This window comes from Sorex araneus, chromosome 5 (genome assembly GCF_027595985.1).
Source record: "Sorex araneus isolate mSorAra2 chromosome 5, mSorAra2.pri, whole genome shotgun sequence".
In the NCBI taxonomy this organism is placed as follows: Eukaryota; Metazoa; Chordata; class Mammalia; order Eulipotyphla; family Soricidae; genus Sorex; species Sorex araneus.
Window position 1 is genome coordinate 183,469,156 of NC_073306.1, and position 20,768 is coordinate 183,489,923.

At 40.6% G+C, this 20,768-nt stretch overlaps 1 protein-coding gene across 1 annotated transcript in view; it reads left to right on the top strand.

The window, feature by feature from the left end:
• Window positions 1-20,768, top strand: part of CEP135 (centrosomal protein 135) — a 69,430-nt gene that overhangs the window by 22,881 nt on the left and 25,781 nt on the right. Inside the window, exons 9-14 of the mRNA XM_055138301.1 lie at window positions 3,814-3,879; window positions 7,880-8,018; window positions 11,327-11,550; window positions 13,779-13,931; window positions 15,129-15,278; window positions 18,452-18,529. Of these exons, the coding sequence (XP_054994276.1) occupies window positions 3,814-3,879; window positions 7,880-8,018; window positions 11,327-11,550; window positions 13,779-13,931; window positions 15,129-15,278; window positions 18,452-18,529 (810 nt within the window). The remainder of the gene's footprint in view (window positions 1-3,813; window positions 3,880-7,879; window positions 8,019-11,326; window positions 11,551-13,778; window positions 13,932-15,128; window positions 15,279-18,451; window positions 18,530-20,768) is intronic.

A 20,768-nucleotide genomic window follows, 5' to 3' on the forward strand; every position in this document is an offset into this window, starting at 1 on the left:
TCAATAAAAAAATACATTAATTGAAGTGACTATATGGTTCAAAGTATTAGCAGTTTACTGTGAATAGTGTAAACATTACAGTAATTAGTGATCACAATGACAGATATATGCAGATGTTGATCCTTATTAAACAAAAAAGTGAAATTGTGGGCTGGAGTCATAGTTCAGCAGATCAGACATTTGTGACCAACCTGTGTTCTATTTATTCCTGGCATCTCATGTAGTCCCCCGAGCTCCTTGAGTGCATAGCCCAGAGTAACCCCTGAGCATTGCCAGGTGGGATCCAAAAAGAAAAGAAAAAGAAAAAAAAGAAAAACTATTAGATATACCCTTTTAGAAAAAAAATTGTGAGAGAAAACAGAAATTGTGAGAGAAATGCCTTTTGCCAGTCCCAGCATTTCAGTTTCTCTTTTTGTCTACTTCAGTTACTCCCCCTGCCCCCCACCTTGGTCCATACCCAGCAATGCTCAGGGCTTACTGCCGGCTGTGTATTCAGGAACCAGTAGGACCATATAAGATGCCAGGGATTGAATCTGGGTCCACTGCATGCACATGCAAGGCAGTCACCCTACCTGCTCTACTGTCTCTCTGGCCCCTAAAAATATTTTTATATCATGAGACATTGTGCCATTGGATATATTCCTTTTCTTCTGAAAAAGAGCAAAAGGCTGTTGTTCCAGGGAAAGGGAAAAAAGTTACCTTTTACCCACTCCACAAAGAGTTCCTTAAGTAGATAACTTTTATTTATTTCTGTGTTTTGGGCACATCCAGCTGTGCTTATGACTTATTCTGGCTCTGTGATCAGGGATCATTCCTGGCGGTGCTAAGGCACTATAGGCAGTACCAGGGATCAGACTGGGGTTGGCCACATACAAGGCACGCACCTGAACCTCTATCTCTCTTTGCCCTAATTTTAAGAATTTTATGTAAATTTCAGGTCACAACTGGGTGAATACTATCAGAGTTTTACATACTCTGGAAAAACTTTATGTTCTTCCAAGAGTCGGTATCTAGTTTGAAAACTGCTACTCTATATAACTAAATTAATTTTCTACATGTCATCTCCACTAATTTTTTTTAATTTTTTAATTAAAAATTAAAATAAAAATTTTGTCATTTTTGAATTTTTTTTATCTTTATAAAGTTGGACTGGAGTGATAGCACAGCGGATAGGGCGTTTGCCTTGCACGCGGCTGACCCAGATTTGATTCCTCCGTCTCTCCTGGAGAGCCCGGCAAGCTACCAAGAGTATCCCGCCCGCACGGCAGAGCCTAGCAAGCTACCTGTGGCATATTCGATATGCCAAAAACAGTAACAAGTCTCATAATGGAGACGTTACTGGTGCCCACTCGAGCAAATCGATAAACCATGGGACAACAGTGCTATAGTGCTTTATAAAGTTGTTTACAATAGTTTATTACATTTGATTTTCCAAAACCAATCCCACCACCATTATACCTTCCCAAACCTTATCGTATTTATCATATTTATCTTTAGAAATGTTTCCACCCCAACTTCCAAACCCTTCCCCCAAAGTGGGACCTAAATAGTTTATTTTGTATTGTTTGTTATGAATAATCCACTAAAAATGATCCCAAAAAAGTTTCTTTAGAGGAAAGTAGGTGAATTATTATATCTCACCCTGGAGCCATTAAGCCTTTGTGTAAGAGATTACTAACATGTTGTTAAAGGTTGAGCTTTGTGTGCTTATGTGAGTGTGTGTGTCTGTGTGTGCACACGCACACACATATATTTGCTCCCCAACATTGATTGCCTTCAACTTTACACTCCCATCAAATGCTACTCTTGGTATATTAGTGGTGTAGAGTATGAGATGTCACATGGCCGCATTTGCAGCCACATGCTCCAGGAATTCTAAAATTTTAAATATGATGATACAGCTGAGGTTAGTTAATTTTTTTCTTTAACTGGATGGTGACTTTGAGGTCCAGAGACATCTCTCTGGATATCAGCTGTGAGCATGGCGGCAATTGAGTTTTGGAGGTTTTTAGCTGCCAGGTCTCTGTCGGGGTGAGGAAGGGAACTCACCCATCCCCCTCCAGTTGCCCTGGATTAGACAGCCTGGCGTTAGGTCCGGAGGTATTCCTGTGACGTGTCGCCCCACTCATTTCTTGAATAGAAGAAAACTGGGTCAGCATAATAAAAAGTCATACATGCGATGTCCACAGCTATTTTGTGGTGAAAGACTGGAGCATTTCCTCATAGGTCAGGAACAGGCAAGGGTGTACTGTCTCACTACTTCTGCTCAACAGAGTACTACAAGTGCTTGTCAGAGCAGGCAGTCAAGAGAAAAAAGGGTATGCAAATTAGAAAGTAAATTTATATTTCTAGATATCATAATCTCATATATAGAAAATCTTAAAGATACAACAAAACACACATAGGAATTAACAAGCGCATTCAGCAAAATTGCCAGATATAAAAATAAATAAAAATTAGGTACATTTCTGTACATTAGTAATTAACAGTCCAGAAAGGAAATTTATATAAGTAGATCTATTTACGGTGGTAACAAAAAGAATGAAAAACAGCCATAAACTTAGTCAAAAGATGTTGCATACACACTTGAAACTAAAAAATGTTGTGGAAAGAATTAAAGACAAATAAAATGAATTTCATATGGAACCTTTGAGAGATCCAAGATTTTTTATGACTACTGACAACACTATTTCAAATGGAGTTCATATAGGTGTGTGGTATTGGAATCATGTGCATGGGAAACCGACCTTAGCAGTATTATAAATCACAGAACCAATCAATTAAAAAAGGCTAAAACAAAAGGAATATAAACACATTGGTATCATTTTAATTCTTCTTTTGTGACTTGAGTTTCATTGTAACACTGTATCTTTTTCTTTCCTTTGATTCTTGTATGCTCATGCACGTAGCATCCAAAACAAGATTTCTTTTTTGTCGTTGGCAGTGCTCAGGCTTGACAGCTTGTTTCAACAGAAACTTTTTTTTTTTTGGCTTTTTGGGTCACACCCAGCGATGCTCAGGGGTTACTCCTGGCTCTGCACTCAGGAATCACTCCTGGTGGTGCTTGGGGGACCATATAGGATGCCGGGGATCGAACCCAGGTCAGCAGTGTGCAGGGCAAACGTCCTACCCGCTGTGCTATTGCTCCGGCCCTCAACAGAAACATTTTTATCTTGGCATTCAGTATTCTTAGTATGGAGGATCTTGGTTGGTAACATTAGGCTGGGAGATAGCAAGTAGGGTAGGAGAATCCAAAATGACAGTGACATAAAGTGAGTTTAAAAACCAAGACACAAGAAAGTTATGTAAGTGTATAGGAAAAATGTATTTCCAAGAGCCCTTCTTTTTTTATTTTTTTTTCTATTTACAGACATAAGTGTAAGCAAACACTGTAATCACTAATTTTATGTAAAATTTTTAAAAAACATTTTATTGAATATTCAAAGCTGTTCATGACAGGGTTTCAGACATACAATGATCTAACTCGACACATCCCTCCACCACTGTACATTTCCCACCACCAATGTCCCCCGTTTCCCTCTCACCATCCCCCAACACTCCTGGCCTGCCTTTAAGCCCTTCTTGTTTCAGATAGTATAAATAGGTTCTTGGAAGTGTTTTAGGGTACAAAGAAATTGAAGAAAAGCCCTACTGCTGTTGCTGCTTCACTGAAGTTGAGACTCAGGGCTGAAACTTCACTAAGAAATGGGAATATAAACATGAAGCGTGACCTTGTCTCATTTGCTTATTTGAGAGACAGTGATAAGTCTTCTTGACTTTTAGGTGTTTACCTAATAGCTTTTTTATTCCTAGAAAGAGATTAAAAAGAAACTCTCTGAAATGCGGAGTCTTGAAGAAACAATGGGAAAACTTGAACTGGTAAGTGAATGTCATATAGAATAGCTCCAGAATTAATGATAAATTGTTATTTTTTTTTGCCATATCTGTAACAGATTATGTACACAGTACAGTAGTTATTTAAGTCTATGGCTTATTTTGATATAGTCTCAAAATAGCACAACTGTAGTTGTTAACTAATCCCAGAATTTCTGGGTTAGAGGCTCCCCAGTGGGCTTAAGGGGCCTGCTGCTCGCCTGTTGATTCTCAGCTGATTGGGCCTGCAGAACAAACTTGTGGATCTGGGACCACAGAGTTGCCCCAGTGGTGCAGGGACTGGGGGGTCACCAGGACCACGCCAGGCCCAGATGCCACACCTCCCAGGTATTATCCTCTGCCTGGCCTTTAGCAACTGTTAATTGGCTTTCTGTTCTGCATTTGCTAGTGGCAGTCAATCTAAATGGAGTCATACACTGTAAGGCCTTTCGTGTCTCTTTCTTCACTGGGACATTATCTTTAAAATCCATGCTTATTGTATATCTCTCAGTATTTCCTTTATTTGGCTGAATCATAGTCCCTAGTATGGCTCTATTCACTTATATTTTTATAATTCTTTAATATGTACAAATCAAAGTTAAAATTGGAAAACGTATTAGGAATTTTGTGTTCTGACTACTTTACAAATTGTCAGTTTACAAATAGTAAAACTTAAAATTGATAATTACTTGGGAAGGTTGTTGACTTCAATTGAAAGCCTCAGTTCTGGGGGCCAGGGTGATTGTACAGCCTGTAGGGTGTTTGCCTTGCACATGGCTAATCCAGTTTCAATCCTTGGCATCCCATATGGTCTCTGAATACCACGAGGAGTGATCTCCTGAACACAGAGCCAGGAGTTAATCCTGAGCGTTGCTGGGTGTGGCCCAAACACATACGTACCAAAACAAATAAAACAAGCATCCACCTCAGTAGGCTGAAAAGATAGTACAGTGGTAGGGCACTTGCTTTGCACATGGCTGAGCTGGGTTCAATTTTCAGCACCCTGTATCATCCTCCCTGTACCACCACAATTAATTCCTGAATATAGAACTTAGAGTAACCCCTGAGCATCACCAAGTATGGCACAGTATCACTGTATCACTGTTATCCCATTGCTCATCGATTTGTTCGAGCAGGCACCAGTAATGTCTCCATTGTGAGACTTGTTACTGTGTTTGGCATATCGAATACTCCACAGGTAGCTTGCCAGGCTCTGCCATGCAGGATGGCACAAAAAACAAAAAGCCTCTGTTCTTGAGATGGAGAGATAGCTCAGCTGGCTGGTTCTGGACCACATACTTTGTGTGCAGAAGGCCTGGGTGCTATCTCCAGCACAACATGGTCCCTGAGCCCACTGGCAGTGATCCGCAAATACCCAGCTGGGGGTAACCCCTCAACATTGCTGCCTATGTCCCAAAAACCGAATAGTAATAATTTTGATTGGTACTACAAACCTTTTTCCTAATCATATTGTTGTTTTGTGATTATCTTCAAATGAAAAGACTAGTAACTATTGTAGCATAAACCTAGAGGTAGCCACGATCTAGAGTTGTTGGGGTCTTTTTTATGATTTTTTAACCAGTCCCTTAATATTTGGGAAGGTGGACTTGCAGGCCACCTGGGTTACACCTAACAGTGTTGTGGGAGGGCATGTGGTGCTGGGGTGGACTTAGGGCCTCCCACATGAAAGGCTTGAGGTCAAGCCCCGAGCCGCTCTCGGTCCCTGTCGTCTCCCCCAGAGTCTAGGATTGGTAAAAAGAAAGTCTCCTTCAGTAGAAACTTCCTGGAAGTTATCCCCAAAATTATTATGTATATAATAGCCTGTGAAATGAGTTTTTGCTAAGATTGGAAACCAAGACTAATACTCCCCACCACCCCCAAGTTTTCTAGTTACATATACTCTTTTTTGTTTGTTTTTTTGGGAGCCACTCCTGACTCTGTGCTCAGAGGTCACTGTAGGTGGTGCTCAGATGTGGTTCCGGGGATCAAACCCTGAGTTGGCTATGTGGAAGGCAAGTGTGTTACCCACAGTACTAGCTTTCCAACTTTGTACATACTCATACTCTCTAGCTACAGTGGCATAAGGCAGAATATACAACAAATCCATTGTAATGTGTGTGCAGGTCAATGCTCAAATAATTGTTGAATTTTGTGTGCTTACACTGAACAACATATCATCATCATCATCATCATCATCATCATCCCGTTGATTGTCGAATTTCTCGAGCAGTCTCAGTAACGTCTCCATTCATCCTAGCCCTGAGATTTTAGAAGCCTCTCTTTACTCGTCCTTTCCAATGGTGCCACATTGGAGGCTCTTTCAGGGTCAGGGGAATGAGACCCAGAAACCAAATAAAATAAACCAAATAAAATAAACCTTTTTATTCATCCATTTTTGCAGGTATTCAGTTCAGGCGATTGGACAATTGCCTCAGCAGCCTGAGTAAATCTTACCTTCTCTCTTTTTATTGTTCTGAGCTATGCCCCCTGCTGTGCTCGGCGACCAGGGCCACCCTGACCATATCGTTTTGGAGGATGGACCTGAAGGCTGCACACATGCAAGGCATTATTTTACCATTTGAGCTACATCACTGGGCCCTAAGTGTTGCCTTCTTTTTTGTTTGTTTCATTGGTTGGTCATTCGGTTGGTTGGTTTGGGCCACACGTGGCAGTGCTCAGGGCTTACTCCTGGTTATTCACTCAGTGGTCACTTGTGACAGGCTTGGGGGACCATCTGGAGTGCTGGGGAGGGGATCAAAACTAGGTCAGCTGCATGCAAGGCCAGCTTCCTCTACTTCCTCTACTTCCTACTTCCACTACTATAGCTTCAGCCCAAATATTGTAGCACCCTTCCGTGGAGTCAGGAAACAGGTAAATGTTTTGATCATGTTTCACTGCAATGTGAGCTCAAGCTCCTTAAGGCCAGGGAATTTTGCTGTTTGTATGGAATATGATTCATAATGCTTGTCTTACATGGGAACTGAGTTTCAGTAATGCTGACAGGCAATAAGATACTGCTGTGACCTTTCTAATTTTTCCATTAGGGTTATATTTTATGTATTATTATTAAGATAGATACTAATGATACCAATAGCTAACACTTACTGGGCATTTTCCATGTGCTTGATGCTGAAGAGCGTTTTGCATTCATAGATTCATTCTTACCAGTGAATGAATTCTCCACCTTTGGGTACTGGTCTTATCCCCATCATGCAGGTGCGCCTGAGAGAATAATCATGTCCTGGGTACCTGTGGCAGTCTGAACATACTTTGCCTTACTGTTGCTCTCCTTTAAACATAAGAAAGCTTGTAGGACTTTGACTGTGCGGGTACATACTTATTTTTTAAAACAGGACAAATATAAAAAGAAATTCGGATGATACAATTCAGCAAGGAGACTGTTGACTTCTGAGTTATATACTATTTTAAGCACAGTGATTTTAGTTGAAGCTAAAAGTTTGTGTGTATATATTGTGTGTATATAAATAACTTTTAAATAAATGTGCTTGGGAATGATGACAAACCCTGGCCATTGATTGCACAACCTAATTTACCAAGCAGTGGGAGTGGGGGAGGAGATGGGGAGATGGAATGAAGAAGAGGGGAGAATCTTGGGCACTATCGTGGTCATGAAGGGGCAGTTACTTTGAATATCAAGACCGTGAAGATTAACACTATTATAAGCATAACTAGCACCCAAACTATAGTAAAGTGAATAAATAAATGTGTGTAGGCCAGGGAGGTAGCCCAAAGAACTGGAAATCATATCTTGTGTGCGTGAGACCCCAAGTTTGGTCCCTGGACTTCATGGCCCTCTGAGCACTGCTGGGGGTAGCAGTGGCGGCTTCTAGGGGCACTGAGAATGGCCATAGACCCCCAAACACTGCTGGGGAGATGCTCCAAAATCCCCCCAAGTAAAAATAAATGTGCTTACAAAAATATGTCTTTTAAGGGCTATAATTTTTTACAAAGTTAGAAATCTTAATTATGGTATAAAAATTTGCAGGAATTAAGTTTATGTCATAAAGAAAAGGAGAGACTGAATGATGAGCTCCTAATAAAATCAGACCTAGAAACTGTTGTTCATCAGCTTGAACAGGAGAAGCAAAGACTTTTAAAAAAAGTTGAAAATTTCACAACAACAGGTACGTTTGAAAACACGGATAACTTAAAAGTGATAGCATTTTCCTTGTGGTGTGCTGTTGTTCTTGTTATTAGATGATCTTTCATTCTCTTACCTGGTAATTACATGTTGAATGGTTGCTGTGTGCCAGAAACCTAAGTAGCCATTGAGATGAAGCAGAAAGTCTCTTCCTCAAGTCCCTTATAGGATCATTTATATTCTGAAGGTTTGGGGCAGGGAACCCCGCTTGAATCTTTTCCTGTAGAAATATATGCTTATTTTGCAACAGACTGATAATAGACTAAGAGGAAGATGAAAATAAAGCTGTGGGGAATTGAAGTACAGAATCTGAGGAGCTGCATTTTGTATCACCTTAAAGTGGGGGCATGTGCGCACACACAAACACAGTTGAAGAAACCTCCCTTTCTGCCAGGTGCTAATGTAGAATGAATTCGTTTAAGGAACATGTAAGAATTTACTTGTTACTCATTTGACAGGTAAGTTCCATCTGTGGTGTCTCAAAAGGCACAATTCTACTTTGTTGTAGTAGAATTCTGTTGTCTGTGCTATTGAGTATATGTACATCTTTGTCCAGTCATCTCTCTGGGTAGTTACCATGGACCTTTAGATTGTTTCCGTGTCACAGTGTATGGAGAGGTTGCGGGGGCAGCGGGGGAAGTGCTTGGAGGGTGTGGTGGGACACATCCAGTATGCTTTTTAGGAGCTATTCCCAGCTCTGTGCCCAGGGGTTATTTGTAGACCATATGTCCATATGTGGTGCCAGGGATCAGATCCAGCCTCCCTCATGCAGAGCATGCATTCAGCCCCTGAAGCTCTTTCTCCTTTTCTGTTGACTGTTGCAGATAATGCTGTTTTGATGTCTTGACTTGCCATGTGCTATTGTGTGCATATGGATACCTAGATCTTTTTGAATTAGCAATCTCATGTCCTCTGGATAAATGCCAAGGAGTGATAATGCAAAAATTCAACGCTTCAAGTTTTATTTTCTTAAGGAATCTTTATACAGTTATCCCTAGAGGTTAGATTGATATTTGTATGTCTTCTGTTTTTGTTTTTGGGCCACTTTTTTTTTTCTTTTTGGGTCACACTCAGCGATGCACAGGGGTTACTCCTGGCTTTGCACTCAGGAATTACTCCTGGTGGTGCTCAGGGGACCATATAGGATGCTGGGAATAGAACCAGGGTCGGCTACATGCAAGGCAAACGCCCTACGTGCTGTGCTATTGCTCCAGCCCCATTTTTGGGCCGCTTCTGGTGGTTGTCAAGAGCTACTCCTGGCTCTGTGCTCAGGGATCACTGTCAGCAGGCTGGGGGGGTATATGGGCTGCTGGGGATCGAACCTGGGTTGGCTGCATGGAAGGCAAGTGCCCCACCAGCTGTACTAACTTTCTGGCCCCTGATTTACATTTCTAAAAGAGTAAAGCAGATTTAATTTGAGACAACTAGTGATACTAAAATCAAAGGGGAGCAGGCCAGAGAGAAAGCCCGACAGGCTGGAGTATGCACGTCATGTGCCAGAGGCCCAGTCCGGGTTTGATCCCTGGTACCCCGTGGTCCCAAGGTAGGGAGTAGTTCCTGAGCACTGAGAGGTGCGTACCGAAACAAACAGAAATAGAAGAAAATGGGTTGGTGTGCTGATGTAAAGGCTCACAGTGACAAGTCCTCAGCCACATGGAAATCTGTTGACCACATTTTCCAGGCAGAGGAATGTAAGTGCAAAAGCATGGTGCTGTCAGGCTCCATGTGTCACGGGTTGAAAGGAAGCCAGTGTGCTGTTTTGTTGATGTTGTTGTTCTTGTTGTGGGGGCCACACCTGGCAGTGCATGGGGTCTATACGGTTCCAGGGACCAACCCTAGGGCCTCATACATGCAAGTCCCCAGCCCCTTAGTCTGCTGTTACATGAAGGGACTACATATAACCGGGGCTTTTCAGCATCCCTCTTCTGTATTGGAGCTCTACTTCATTTTCTTTGTTTTTGTTTGGGGTGACGTTCAGCACTGCCCAGGGCTTACCCTGGTTCTGTGCTCAGAATCACTCCTGGCAGTGCTCAGTGGACCATATGAGGTGCTGGGGATTAAACCCAGGTCAGCCACATGCAAGGCAAGCACCCTGCCTGCTATACTGCCTTCAGCTCCATTACTTCACTTACTAGCTGTCTGATTTGAACTGACTTGAACGTGTTACTAGACCTCTGCCTCTGTTTCCCTCTCGGTAGGGTTAATGATGCACCTAACCAGAAGGTTAAGATTAAGTACTTAGACCAAAGTATGAAACTTTGTAATTTACTTTGAGAAGGTCGGGGTATTTTAATGTCTTTTTTTGCATTTACAGTATTTAAGTTTAATGTTAAAATTGTGCATCTCATTATCATTTGTAGATAATGTTGCTTTTAGTGCATTTGCAAATCACCAGGAAGTACCATGTGGTAATTTATTGCTTCATTCTGTTGTGCTTGTGATCAGATAGAAACAAGAGGACTTACTGGATGTTTTTCTTTCTTTTGAGGGCCGGTCTCCCTGGGTGCTTAAGTGGCCTGGTGCCCCCTTCCAGCCATGCTCAGCCACTGGGCAGCAGTCCAGTGCAGGGGTCTATGGATACAGTGTGGGGCTTCCTGGGGGTGCTCAGGGATTACTGGGCCACCCAGCTGTACTCAGGGGCCTCCAGGGCCACAGCCAGCAGAGCTTGGGACGCCATTAGGTGCCAGGGATTGAACCTAAATTGGGCATAGTTACCTTTGTACCGTCTCTCTGGCCTCCTGAAAAATTCTTGATTTTTGTAGGACCGAGAAGATAGTATAGGGAGTTAAGATTCATGCCTTGAATGCAACCAACCTTTCTTAGATCTCCTATACCACTGGGCCTTGAAAGTATTATAGCATACCACCACCACCACCACCACCACCACCACCACCACCACACACACACACACACACACACACACACACACACACACACACACACACACACACACACACACACACGTCCCTTGAATGTGCCACTGCAGGATTGTGAATGTGGCATGCTCTTGACATGTCCACTGGATGGACTTTCAGGGCATCGCTTGGGGGAACTTCTCCCCCCAACCCCCAGTATTTGTTTTGTTATTTTCCTCTCTCTTTTCCACTCAGCATAAGTATGTACCTCTTGATATGTAGTAATAGGCAATACACAAATAGTGAATAGTTTTGATAGCTTTTTGTTTTATTTATTTTTAGTAGCTTTTTTTAATTCCAAAATCAGTGAATATAACTTGTTTGGCTATGTTTTTACATGAATATTGTTCTAAGATTTAATTACCTTAATTTTCAGAAAGAGAACTTACTTTGGAAGTTGAGAGAATGAGGCTAGAACATGGAATAAAACGTCGAGACAAGTCACCTTCCCGTTTAGATACATTTCTGAAAGGTATAGAAGAAGAACGAGATTTTTATAAGAAGGAGCTTGAAAGACTACAACATTTAATACAGCGAAGAGCTTGCTCTGTAAATTATTTTGCACGTGAAAAATTTTCAACATATAAAACACCAGAAAAGGTAATACCTCTGTGTGAGTAATTAATATGGCAAGATAGTTTCTTTATGAGCAAACATTTCTGTTTTTCCACTGTATATAGTGTAACCGTTTTTATGCTTCCTTTTAAAAAAGTCTTAATTTGTTTTCTCCAATGACCCTGCTATAGGAAACTGCATTAATTCAGAAAATACTTAAGAATAAAGTATAACATACTAATTCTTGAATGAAAATATAACATTACTGACATTAAGGAATGATGTCATCATTCATTATATGTATGGTAGAATTGCGTGCCCTTCCAATAATTGAAATTAGGAGTGCATGCTTATATAAATATTCTCCCTCTTCCTGGCCTTTAGGTTTCAGCTGCATTTTTTTCTCTCAAAGTCGCTTTTCCACATATTGCCTGGCTTCATGCCATTCCCTGTCTCTCACCATTCAGAAAGCCGAGTGTCACATGGGACAGCTGGATCACATTGAGTGCACGGTTGCCTCCCGTTTTTATCTTGCAGCAGGTGCCGTAGACATTGGAACGTGGGTACTGGGCGGGTCCATTTGTCCAATATACCACATTTACAAGTTGATAATCTAAAGAAAGATGTAGGTATGTCAGTTCTCCAGGGTTTATGAGAGATTAAAATCGGTGTATATAATTTAGGTCTTGATTGTTTTTAGTTTTACAAGTATCATTTCCATTTCTTAGATTTTCCTTTATTTTCAGCTTGGAGTGTTGGAATCCTGAAGGGTGTTGTGACCCTAACATTATTTGCAACTAGATAAAATTGGGGGATGTAGCAGTAAAGTCTTCTTTGATTTCAGACTTGTTTGAATTTGCCAGTTCTGTCTTAGAAGCACCTAGCTGCTGGTCTAGAGATTAATCATACTTTAGATTCGGCCAGTCCCAGCAATGCCAGGAGAGTGACATGGAAGCCAGAAGAGTGACAGTAGTTGTATCTCGAGCAGCCATGTCCCTTCCTCTGAAGGGAAGGCTGGAAAATTTGCCCCAGTCCAGACACCACTCTCCTCTGCTGTCACTGGGAACCAAAGTTGCGTTCCTTAATTACATAAAAAGGACGTGTGTTCTTTTTGTTTGTTGGCATCTTTCAGCCTCATCATCGACATCCATATGACAACCATGTGGTGATAATTATAACAAATGATAATGTCTGTTTTAAAATTATGCTTCAGGGTAATTGCAATTCAGAAATTCATCTTATAAAAGGGAGAGATGAACTTCAGCATATGCTTACAGAGATGTGAAAAATGTGGAGGACATGTAGCCTGAAGTTTAATTCTTATTTCAGTGTGGGCACAACTGTGGTTAATAAATAAGAAAGGTCTAGTTTTTTCTAGCAGGGCAGTAAGATTGTTTAGCAATAAACAGTAAGATTGTTTACCAGGTCACTGTCAGTGCTCACGAGAAGCTGGGTGGTGTCAGTCAGATCACAGGAAAGATCCAAGTTTAGCTCGTAGGACTCAGTTCACTTGTAACTCAGTTTTTGCTTCTTATCCCTGAGTCCTTACCATAAATCCCTGTCAAGTGGTCACTCAGTCAGTGGGGGCACATTTCTCACAGTGTAGTTGCAGTGCCTCGGGTTATGTAACTTGCTTGTCCAAAACATGGATTCCTTGATTACATCCTGGCTCCAGAATGCCTGGGATGGTCCCAGAAATCAGCCCCTTCTCTCTTTTCTTTTTAATTGACTTATGACATGCTAGTTTTAGATAGACTACATATCATATTTGTATGTATTGTGAATGATTACCATGGTAAGTCAGATTAGCGTCCATCACTGTACCTAGTAATGAGAGAGAGAGAGGGGAAGAAAGAGAGAAAGAGAGTGTGTATAACTTTTAGGATTTATGCTCAGCAACTTTCAAATACAAAACATAGTATTATGGGGGCTGAAGAGCCTGGGTTTGATCCAGTTTGTTACTGCCAGAGCAACCCCTGAGCACCGCTGAGTATGGACTCCTCCCTCCTCCCAAAATAAAATGTATTATTATTACTGATAGATCACATGCTACACGTGGATTGCCACCACAGCTTATACCTGGAAGTTTCACGCATTTTCACCCATTTGACCTACCCCACCCCTTCCCATTCCTGCTCTAATAATCTCCAGTTATTTCTCTGTGTCCAGGAGCTTGGATTTTTGTTGTTTCTTTGTTTTGTTTTGGGTTTTTCCCCGTTAATATGTGTTGTAACTAAACAAATAGTAAATTCTATTTTAAAATTATGTTTCAGGGTGATTATAATTCAGAAATCAGTGCAATCACAAGAGAAAGAAATGAACTTCAATATATGCTAGAAAGATTTGAAAAACATATGGAGGATATACAATCCAATGTCAAGATACTGACAGCTGAAAGAGATAAACTAAGTGTCTTATATAACGAAGTAAGAAATTATAAATTAGCCAGCTACTATGATTGAAAGTATATCCTTTATATCACTAATGTGCGGATTCTGTGACTTTTCTTTATAATTAGAATATTAACAGTAATGTCTATTGTCATGTTCTAAAAGAAAAGATTTGTTATTTTCCATGTATATTCTCCCTCTTTTCTAATATGTATGTCTGCCATGTCAGAGATATAATCTTCCTTTAAAATTATTGGGGAAGGGCTGGAGCGATAGCACAGCGGGTAGGGCATTTGCACGTGGCCAACCCGGGTTTGATCCCCAGCATCCCATTTGGTCCCCTGAGCACTGCCAGGAGTAATTCCTGAGTGCAAAGCTAGGAGTAACCGCTGTGTATTGCTGGGTGTGACCCAAAAAGCCAGTAAATAAATAAATAAAATTACTGGGGACTGATCTCAGCCCAACTTTGAGCCAACTTTATCTTTTGGATTCAGATACTTTAAGTTATGCTTATCAAATGGTATCGTCTCCTATTTGGATACATGGGATATTAAGAACTGACCTCGAGTGGAAAAACTCTAGGAAAGAGTAAATCTGTCAGCTTGGCCCAGTTATCAAGCCTCACCTTTCAGAGTGAATCTGAACAAAGCATAATGTCTGTTACTAAATGTGTTCTTACACTGATCTCGCTTGAAATCACACTACCACTTTAAGACACAGAAGGGTATGCAGATTCAGAGGTTAAGGTGAAAAGGCTGTTGACATTTGCGGGGAGTCTGCCATGTAAATTAATCTTTCGCTCTCCCCTTTTTTTGGGGGCTTAGGTTTCAGCTTTCTTGAGTCTGCGTGATTCCTAGTTGTCCCTCTCCAGCTGGCTTCCGTCCCTCAGTCTCCTTTACTCTTGTTTGTGTCATTACTATTATTTGAACCCTTTTTTTTTCTTTTTGGGTCACACCTAGCGATGCTCAGAGATTACTCGTGGCTCTGCATCTCAGGAATTACTTCTGGTGGTGTTCGGGGGACCATATGGGATGCTGGGAATCGAACTCGGGTCCGCCTCGTGCAAGGCAAACGCCCTACCCACTGTGCTATTGCTCCAGCCCCCTATTTGAACCCTTTTAGCCTCTCATTTTGTAGGGATGTTGGGAAGAGAGCAAAGGTGGCATAAATTTACTTTTTTTATTTTGAAGGTCGGCGTGTGTAAGTGTTACTTATATCTTAAAATTTTTTTAGGCTCAGGAAGAATTGTCTGTCCTGAGACGGTCTACCCCCATCCCGGACCCCCAGGATATTATTAGTCTTATGGAGAAGGAGAAAGAACTTGCCATATCTGATCTAAGAAAGATTATGGCTGAAAACGAAGCTTTAAAAGGAAAGTTTAAAGTAAGTATTCAGATTGTCTTCTAAAAGGTAATTTATCGGAGGGGAAAAAAGATCTTTGCTTTTCTTGTGAAGTGACTCTTGAGAATGCGCAGCTTGATCAGGGCCGGATTAATGGGGAAGGGGCCCGTTGAGACATGGTGCTTCTGCGTGTGCCTGCTGCTAGGGGCCGTCTTTGTATTTTAAACATCGAAAATATGTAGAAATATGGACTGGAGTTCATAACTCAGTATTAATTATTCTTACACTTTTCAACTTGAAGCATTCTTTATTTTAGGAATTCTCAGACTTTTAAAAAAAATTTAATCACCGTGAAATACAGTTACAAAGCTTTCATGATTGAGTTTCAGTCATACAATGATGGAACATCCATCCCCTCCACTAGTGCACATCTTCCAACACCAGTGTGCCCAGTGTCCCTCCCACCAGCACCCCCGTCTCTATGGCAAGCACTTTCCTTCTTATTCCCTCTCTGCTTTTGGACAGTATGATTTACAATACAGATGCTGAGAGGCCATCATGTTTTGTCCTTTGTCTACTTTCAGCGCATATCTCCCATCCCGAGCGATCCCTCCAACCATCATTGACTTGGTGGTCCCTTCTCTGTATCAACTTAAGCATTCTTTACATATTCTAACATGCTTTACCTGCTACATGATTTTCAGAAACTTAGCCCCTTTATATGGCTTGTCTTTTTATTAATGTGTCCTTTGAAGCACAATGGCTTTTAATTTTGATGAAGTAGTATTTATTTTTTCTTTTGGTATATGTTTGTTTCCTTTTATAATTTCTATAAAATAGTATTAATACACAGGGCACTTAGCAGTGCCAACCACATTATAAGAACTCAGTATTAATTATTATTACTAGAGTTCATAGTTTACTTGCAGTGAATAATTTTAATAAATTACTGTGTTGAAATTAGTAGCTAAAATGAAGAGTAAGAACACTTAAGTATCATAAATGTAGTTTTTATGTAATAAATTTTTGGTTAGTTTTGCCGCAGCAATGCAGTTTAAGAATGCTTCTAGGGCCAGGGTGATAGCCTAGTGGTCTGGTTACATGCTTTGCCTGTATGAGGACCAGGTTTGGTCCCTGCTTTGTATGGTCCTCCAGACCCTTCTGGGAGCAGCCCCGGAGCAGTACGCCAGGAAAGCCCCTGAATACTGCCAGGTGTGACCCCAAACCTCTCTTCTGTACTTACAAAAAAAAAAAGTTTTAAGTAAGGATTTTTTGGAACATTGTCTTCCAGAAAGTGTTTTTGTATTAAAGTAAGTGTTGAAATTACCAAGTGGGAAACTTCTGTGCAGTTGGCAGCTTTCAACACAAGCTACTAATTTATCCCTTTCCATATTCATTGAAATGACCAAGAAATTTAAAAATGGGAATAAAAAAGTACAGTAGTACTAAAATCTTGGGAAAAGTAACATTTACATTACAGTTTCGACTTTAGGAGATAGAATATGAGTTTACTAGTCTTCTGCTTAAAACAGAGCCAGCCGCCTTGATCTCTATAGTTTGCAATACAGGTATAGGTGACCATCATGTTTGGTCCATAGTCTACTTTCAGCACTCATCTCCCATCCCGAGCGAGCCCTCTAAGCATCATTTACTCAGTGGTCCCAGCTGCCTTTTCTCCCAGCATATGAGGCCGGCTTCCAAGATGTGGAGCAATCCTTCTGGCCTTTATCTCTACTATCTCTAAGGGACAGTCTTAATGGGATTTCCCAATAGCCTTCAGATAGGTAAGGTTTACAGACGAGGTCTAAGTACAGTGAGCTTGAGTGGTCTTGACCCAAGATCGCCAAGCGATAATCCCGGGAGTCAAGATCACTTTGTTTTCTCTTGAATCTGTTTCTTTCCCTCACTGTTACTCTCTTCTGGCCATTCTCTCTCCTATGTCTCTTGATTAGAGTCTCGTCCCTCTCAAATCCACATTGCACAAATGAAGTCAGAGTCATCTTTCAAAGATCTAAATCTGAACCCATCTCTAGAATTCATAAACTTTTTGAGAATTTTTGTGGTTGGTCCTTGTCTATTTCAGCGTGTAGGTTTTTTTCTCTATTTCCCCCAAGCCCTGCCTGTCTACACCCCATCATTTTTTTGAGACAGATAAATATAATTTCCTCAAACAGACAATAAGCCCTAGACTCTAGATTTTCTCAGATTTTGGCATAAGGTTTCTTTTTCATAGCAGAATATTCATGGATTTTATTTTGTCCTCTGGGATTTTATCTTTCCTACCTAGCTACAGTATCTTTGAGGTCAGAAACTATCCATTTTACTTACCACTGTATTCCACTTAATGTCTGGTGTTTGACATGTAGTAGGTACTCATTACTGTGGAATGTCTTGATGGATGAATAAATACACAGCAGCACAGTCACCCTTTCAACCAAACATAATCCAAACATCAGATGTGTTAAGTAATAAATAACTGGACAGAAATATAAATCTTTCCTAGAAAAGCTCTCCAGAATATACGTCACTTGTCTGAGACATATATGAGACATTAGTATGGGTTGGATGAGATAATATAACCAGAAAACATAGCTTTTACACTGTGCTTAAACCGCTGTTTTTTTTGCATGACCCAATGTTTTATTCTGTTTTTCTCTCATCATATTTTTCTTGATGCTTTGTTCCTCTTAACCTCTCTTGTAAGAATAACTTTCTTATTCTCTTTGTTTCTCCCTTTGTATTTATGCTGATGGATTGACTCTGATTTTCTAAACGAATCTGTACTAATCTGTTTTGTTAACACTCACGTACCCACAAAATATGAGACCCAGTTATTCTTTTTATTTTTTTTTGAGACCTAGTCATTCTTCATTTTAAACCAAAGCCTCATTTTTATAAAATGTCTAATGGTTTTCTAAAATTTTTCTGTTTCATATAAAAAATAACATTGTGGGGGGCTGGAGTGATAGCACAGCGGGTAGGGCGTTTGCCTTGCACGCGGCCAACCCGGGTTCTAATCCCAGCATCCCATATGGTCCCCTGAGCACCGCCAGGGGTAATTCCTGAGTGCAGAGCCAGGAGTAACCCCTGTGCATCGCCAGGTGTGACCCAAAAAGCAAAAAAAAAAAAAACAAAAAAACATTGTGGATTTGCATAATTTACTTAACTGATCTTACTATCTGATATCAATAAATATCTTTAAATTTTTGTTTCAGAATCTCCAGGAAATGAGTCATTATGGAAAATCAGAATTAGAGAAAACTATCGAACATTTAACAGTTGTCAATCACCAGGTAAGTATCAAATTGAGTTAGCGCCGTATTATGTTGTATGAATATTTTTTTATTTTTAATATACTGTTGGTTTTAAAAAATAAAAATGTGAGAGAAATTGTATAATATTGGTTAGGAGGAAGTAATATGAAGTACTTGGATTAATTCTGTTTCTGCCACCAATTTCTTGTATTTCAAGTTACTTACATTTTCCACTTCTCAGTTTTATTATTTAAAAGTAGGAATTTGTTAAGGGCACCAGTAACGTCTCTGATTGAGAGACTTATTGTTACTGTTTTTAGCATATCCAGTACGCACAGGTAGCTTGCCTTGCTCTGCCTCACGCACGGGCTTGATACTCTTGGTAACTTGCCGGGCTCTCCGAGAGGGGTGGAGGAATCGAACTCGGGTTGGCCAAGTGAAAGGCGAACACCCAACCGCCCTGCTATCATTTCAGCCTTTTTCTTTTTTTTTTTTAATTATTTTATTTTTTGGAGGGACGATAGTGCTAGTAATTATTTCTGAGGGACATTATGAAGCTTAAGTTAAAGATTAACGGTACGTGTGAAGAACATAGAAAAATCATTGACATGTTGTAAGCACTCAGTACTAACAATGATGATGATTTGCTCTTGTAAGAAAATAATATAGCTTTGGAGTAAAAATTCAGTTGGAGTAAATTCACTTTCATTTCTCATTGCTCTCGAGATAGGATCCTCAACAATTTAGGACGTGTCTGACAGTCTTTTTTTCTGCCTCATTTGTCTAGCTTTCATTACTATATTTTTATTGTTTTTGTCTACTGCTTCTATTTTGGGTATTGTTCTCTTCATTTATTGTTTATTCCTGCTTTTCTTTTGCCTGGTAATTTTAGACTGTGTCAAATTGCAAATCAAGGCCCCCAGGGATGGTTCACAGACTGAGCACATTGTTTGCTTGTAGGAAGCCTGTTTTGCTTCGAGTAGCTCTCAAACCCTGCTGGGTGTGGCACCCAAAGAACAAATGCACTTGTGAATTCTACTTTTTCAGTTGAAAACAGTGTGTAGTTCCTGGAATTACAGTTATGTCATATGGAAGAGGCATAATTCTCTCAGTTTTTACATTATTTAATTAATTGGAGAGGGGTGGGTGTGTCGAACCTGGAGGTGCTCAGGGCTGACTCCTGGCTCTGTCCTCACTCCTGATGGTGTCGGGGGACCATATGTGGTGCTAGAGTTGGAACTAGGATTGGCCATGTGCAAGGCAAGCACCTACACCCATCGATACTGTCTCTCTGGCCCTTTGATTTTGCTTTTACACTTCATTGGTGAGACAAGAGTAACATTTACTCTTAAGCCAATTTTATTTTACTAGTGAGACTCTTTGGATTATACCAATTTGGCTGCGCTACAAATCCAGAGGTTTTCAATAGCTTGGATGATTTTCCCCTTGGTCTTGGGCAGCTTTCTATGTGCTGAGTTCTTGGGCGCCCTTCATGACTCCAGGTGGCTCTCACTGTATGCAGCTCTGGGCCAGCAGTTTGCCGGGATCTGCCTTGCCTTCCCCTGAATCTCCGTCCTCTCTCCTGAACTTAGTGGAACCTTTAGATTCCTTCCAGGTCACCCGGAAAAGTTCTGCAGGTGATGAGCAGGGAGCAGTGATAGGGTTCATCCTCATACTTTCTCTCAGGGGACACTGCCCATTCTCGGCACTTTCTCTAGCAGTTTCCAGAAAGCGTACATGGGGAGCCAGGAGACAGCCCAGAGGGCTGAGCACATGCTCTGCATGTAGGAGACTCAGGTTCCCTGGCACTGCGTCATCCCTCAACACAACGGGGAACCATCCCTGAGCACTGCTGGGTGTACAAAAACAAATAAAATAATAAATAGGAAGAAAATGTATTATTTTATGTGCACATTTATAGATTTTTCTAACAAATACTTGTTAATATGCAAGAGAAATCAAGTCCTGAAGTTATACTACTAGTCATTCTATTGTTGCCATTCTATTTATGGTGAGCCTGTAATAAATAAAGTAGGTGCTGTTTTTTGTTTTTGTTTTTTTTTTTTCAATTTTATTATTTTTTTCTGGGTGGGAGTGTGTGGTTGTCCCACACCCTCTGCTGACTCTGATCTTCTACTTGTCTGGAAAAGTATGCAATTTTCATAGATGACTTATGATTAGTAGGTAAATGTAAGTATAGATTCAAAAATTATTCTCACCACATTATTTGAATCCTGTCCCTCATCTTGTCTTACAGTTTTCTTTGAGAGCTCTGATG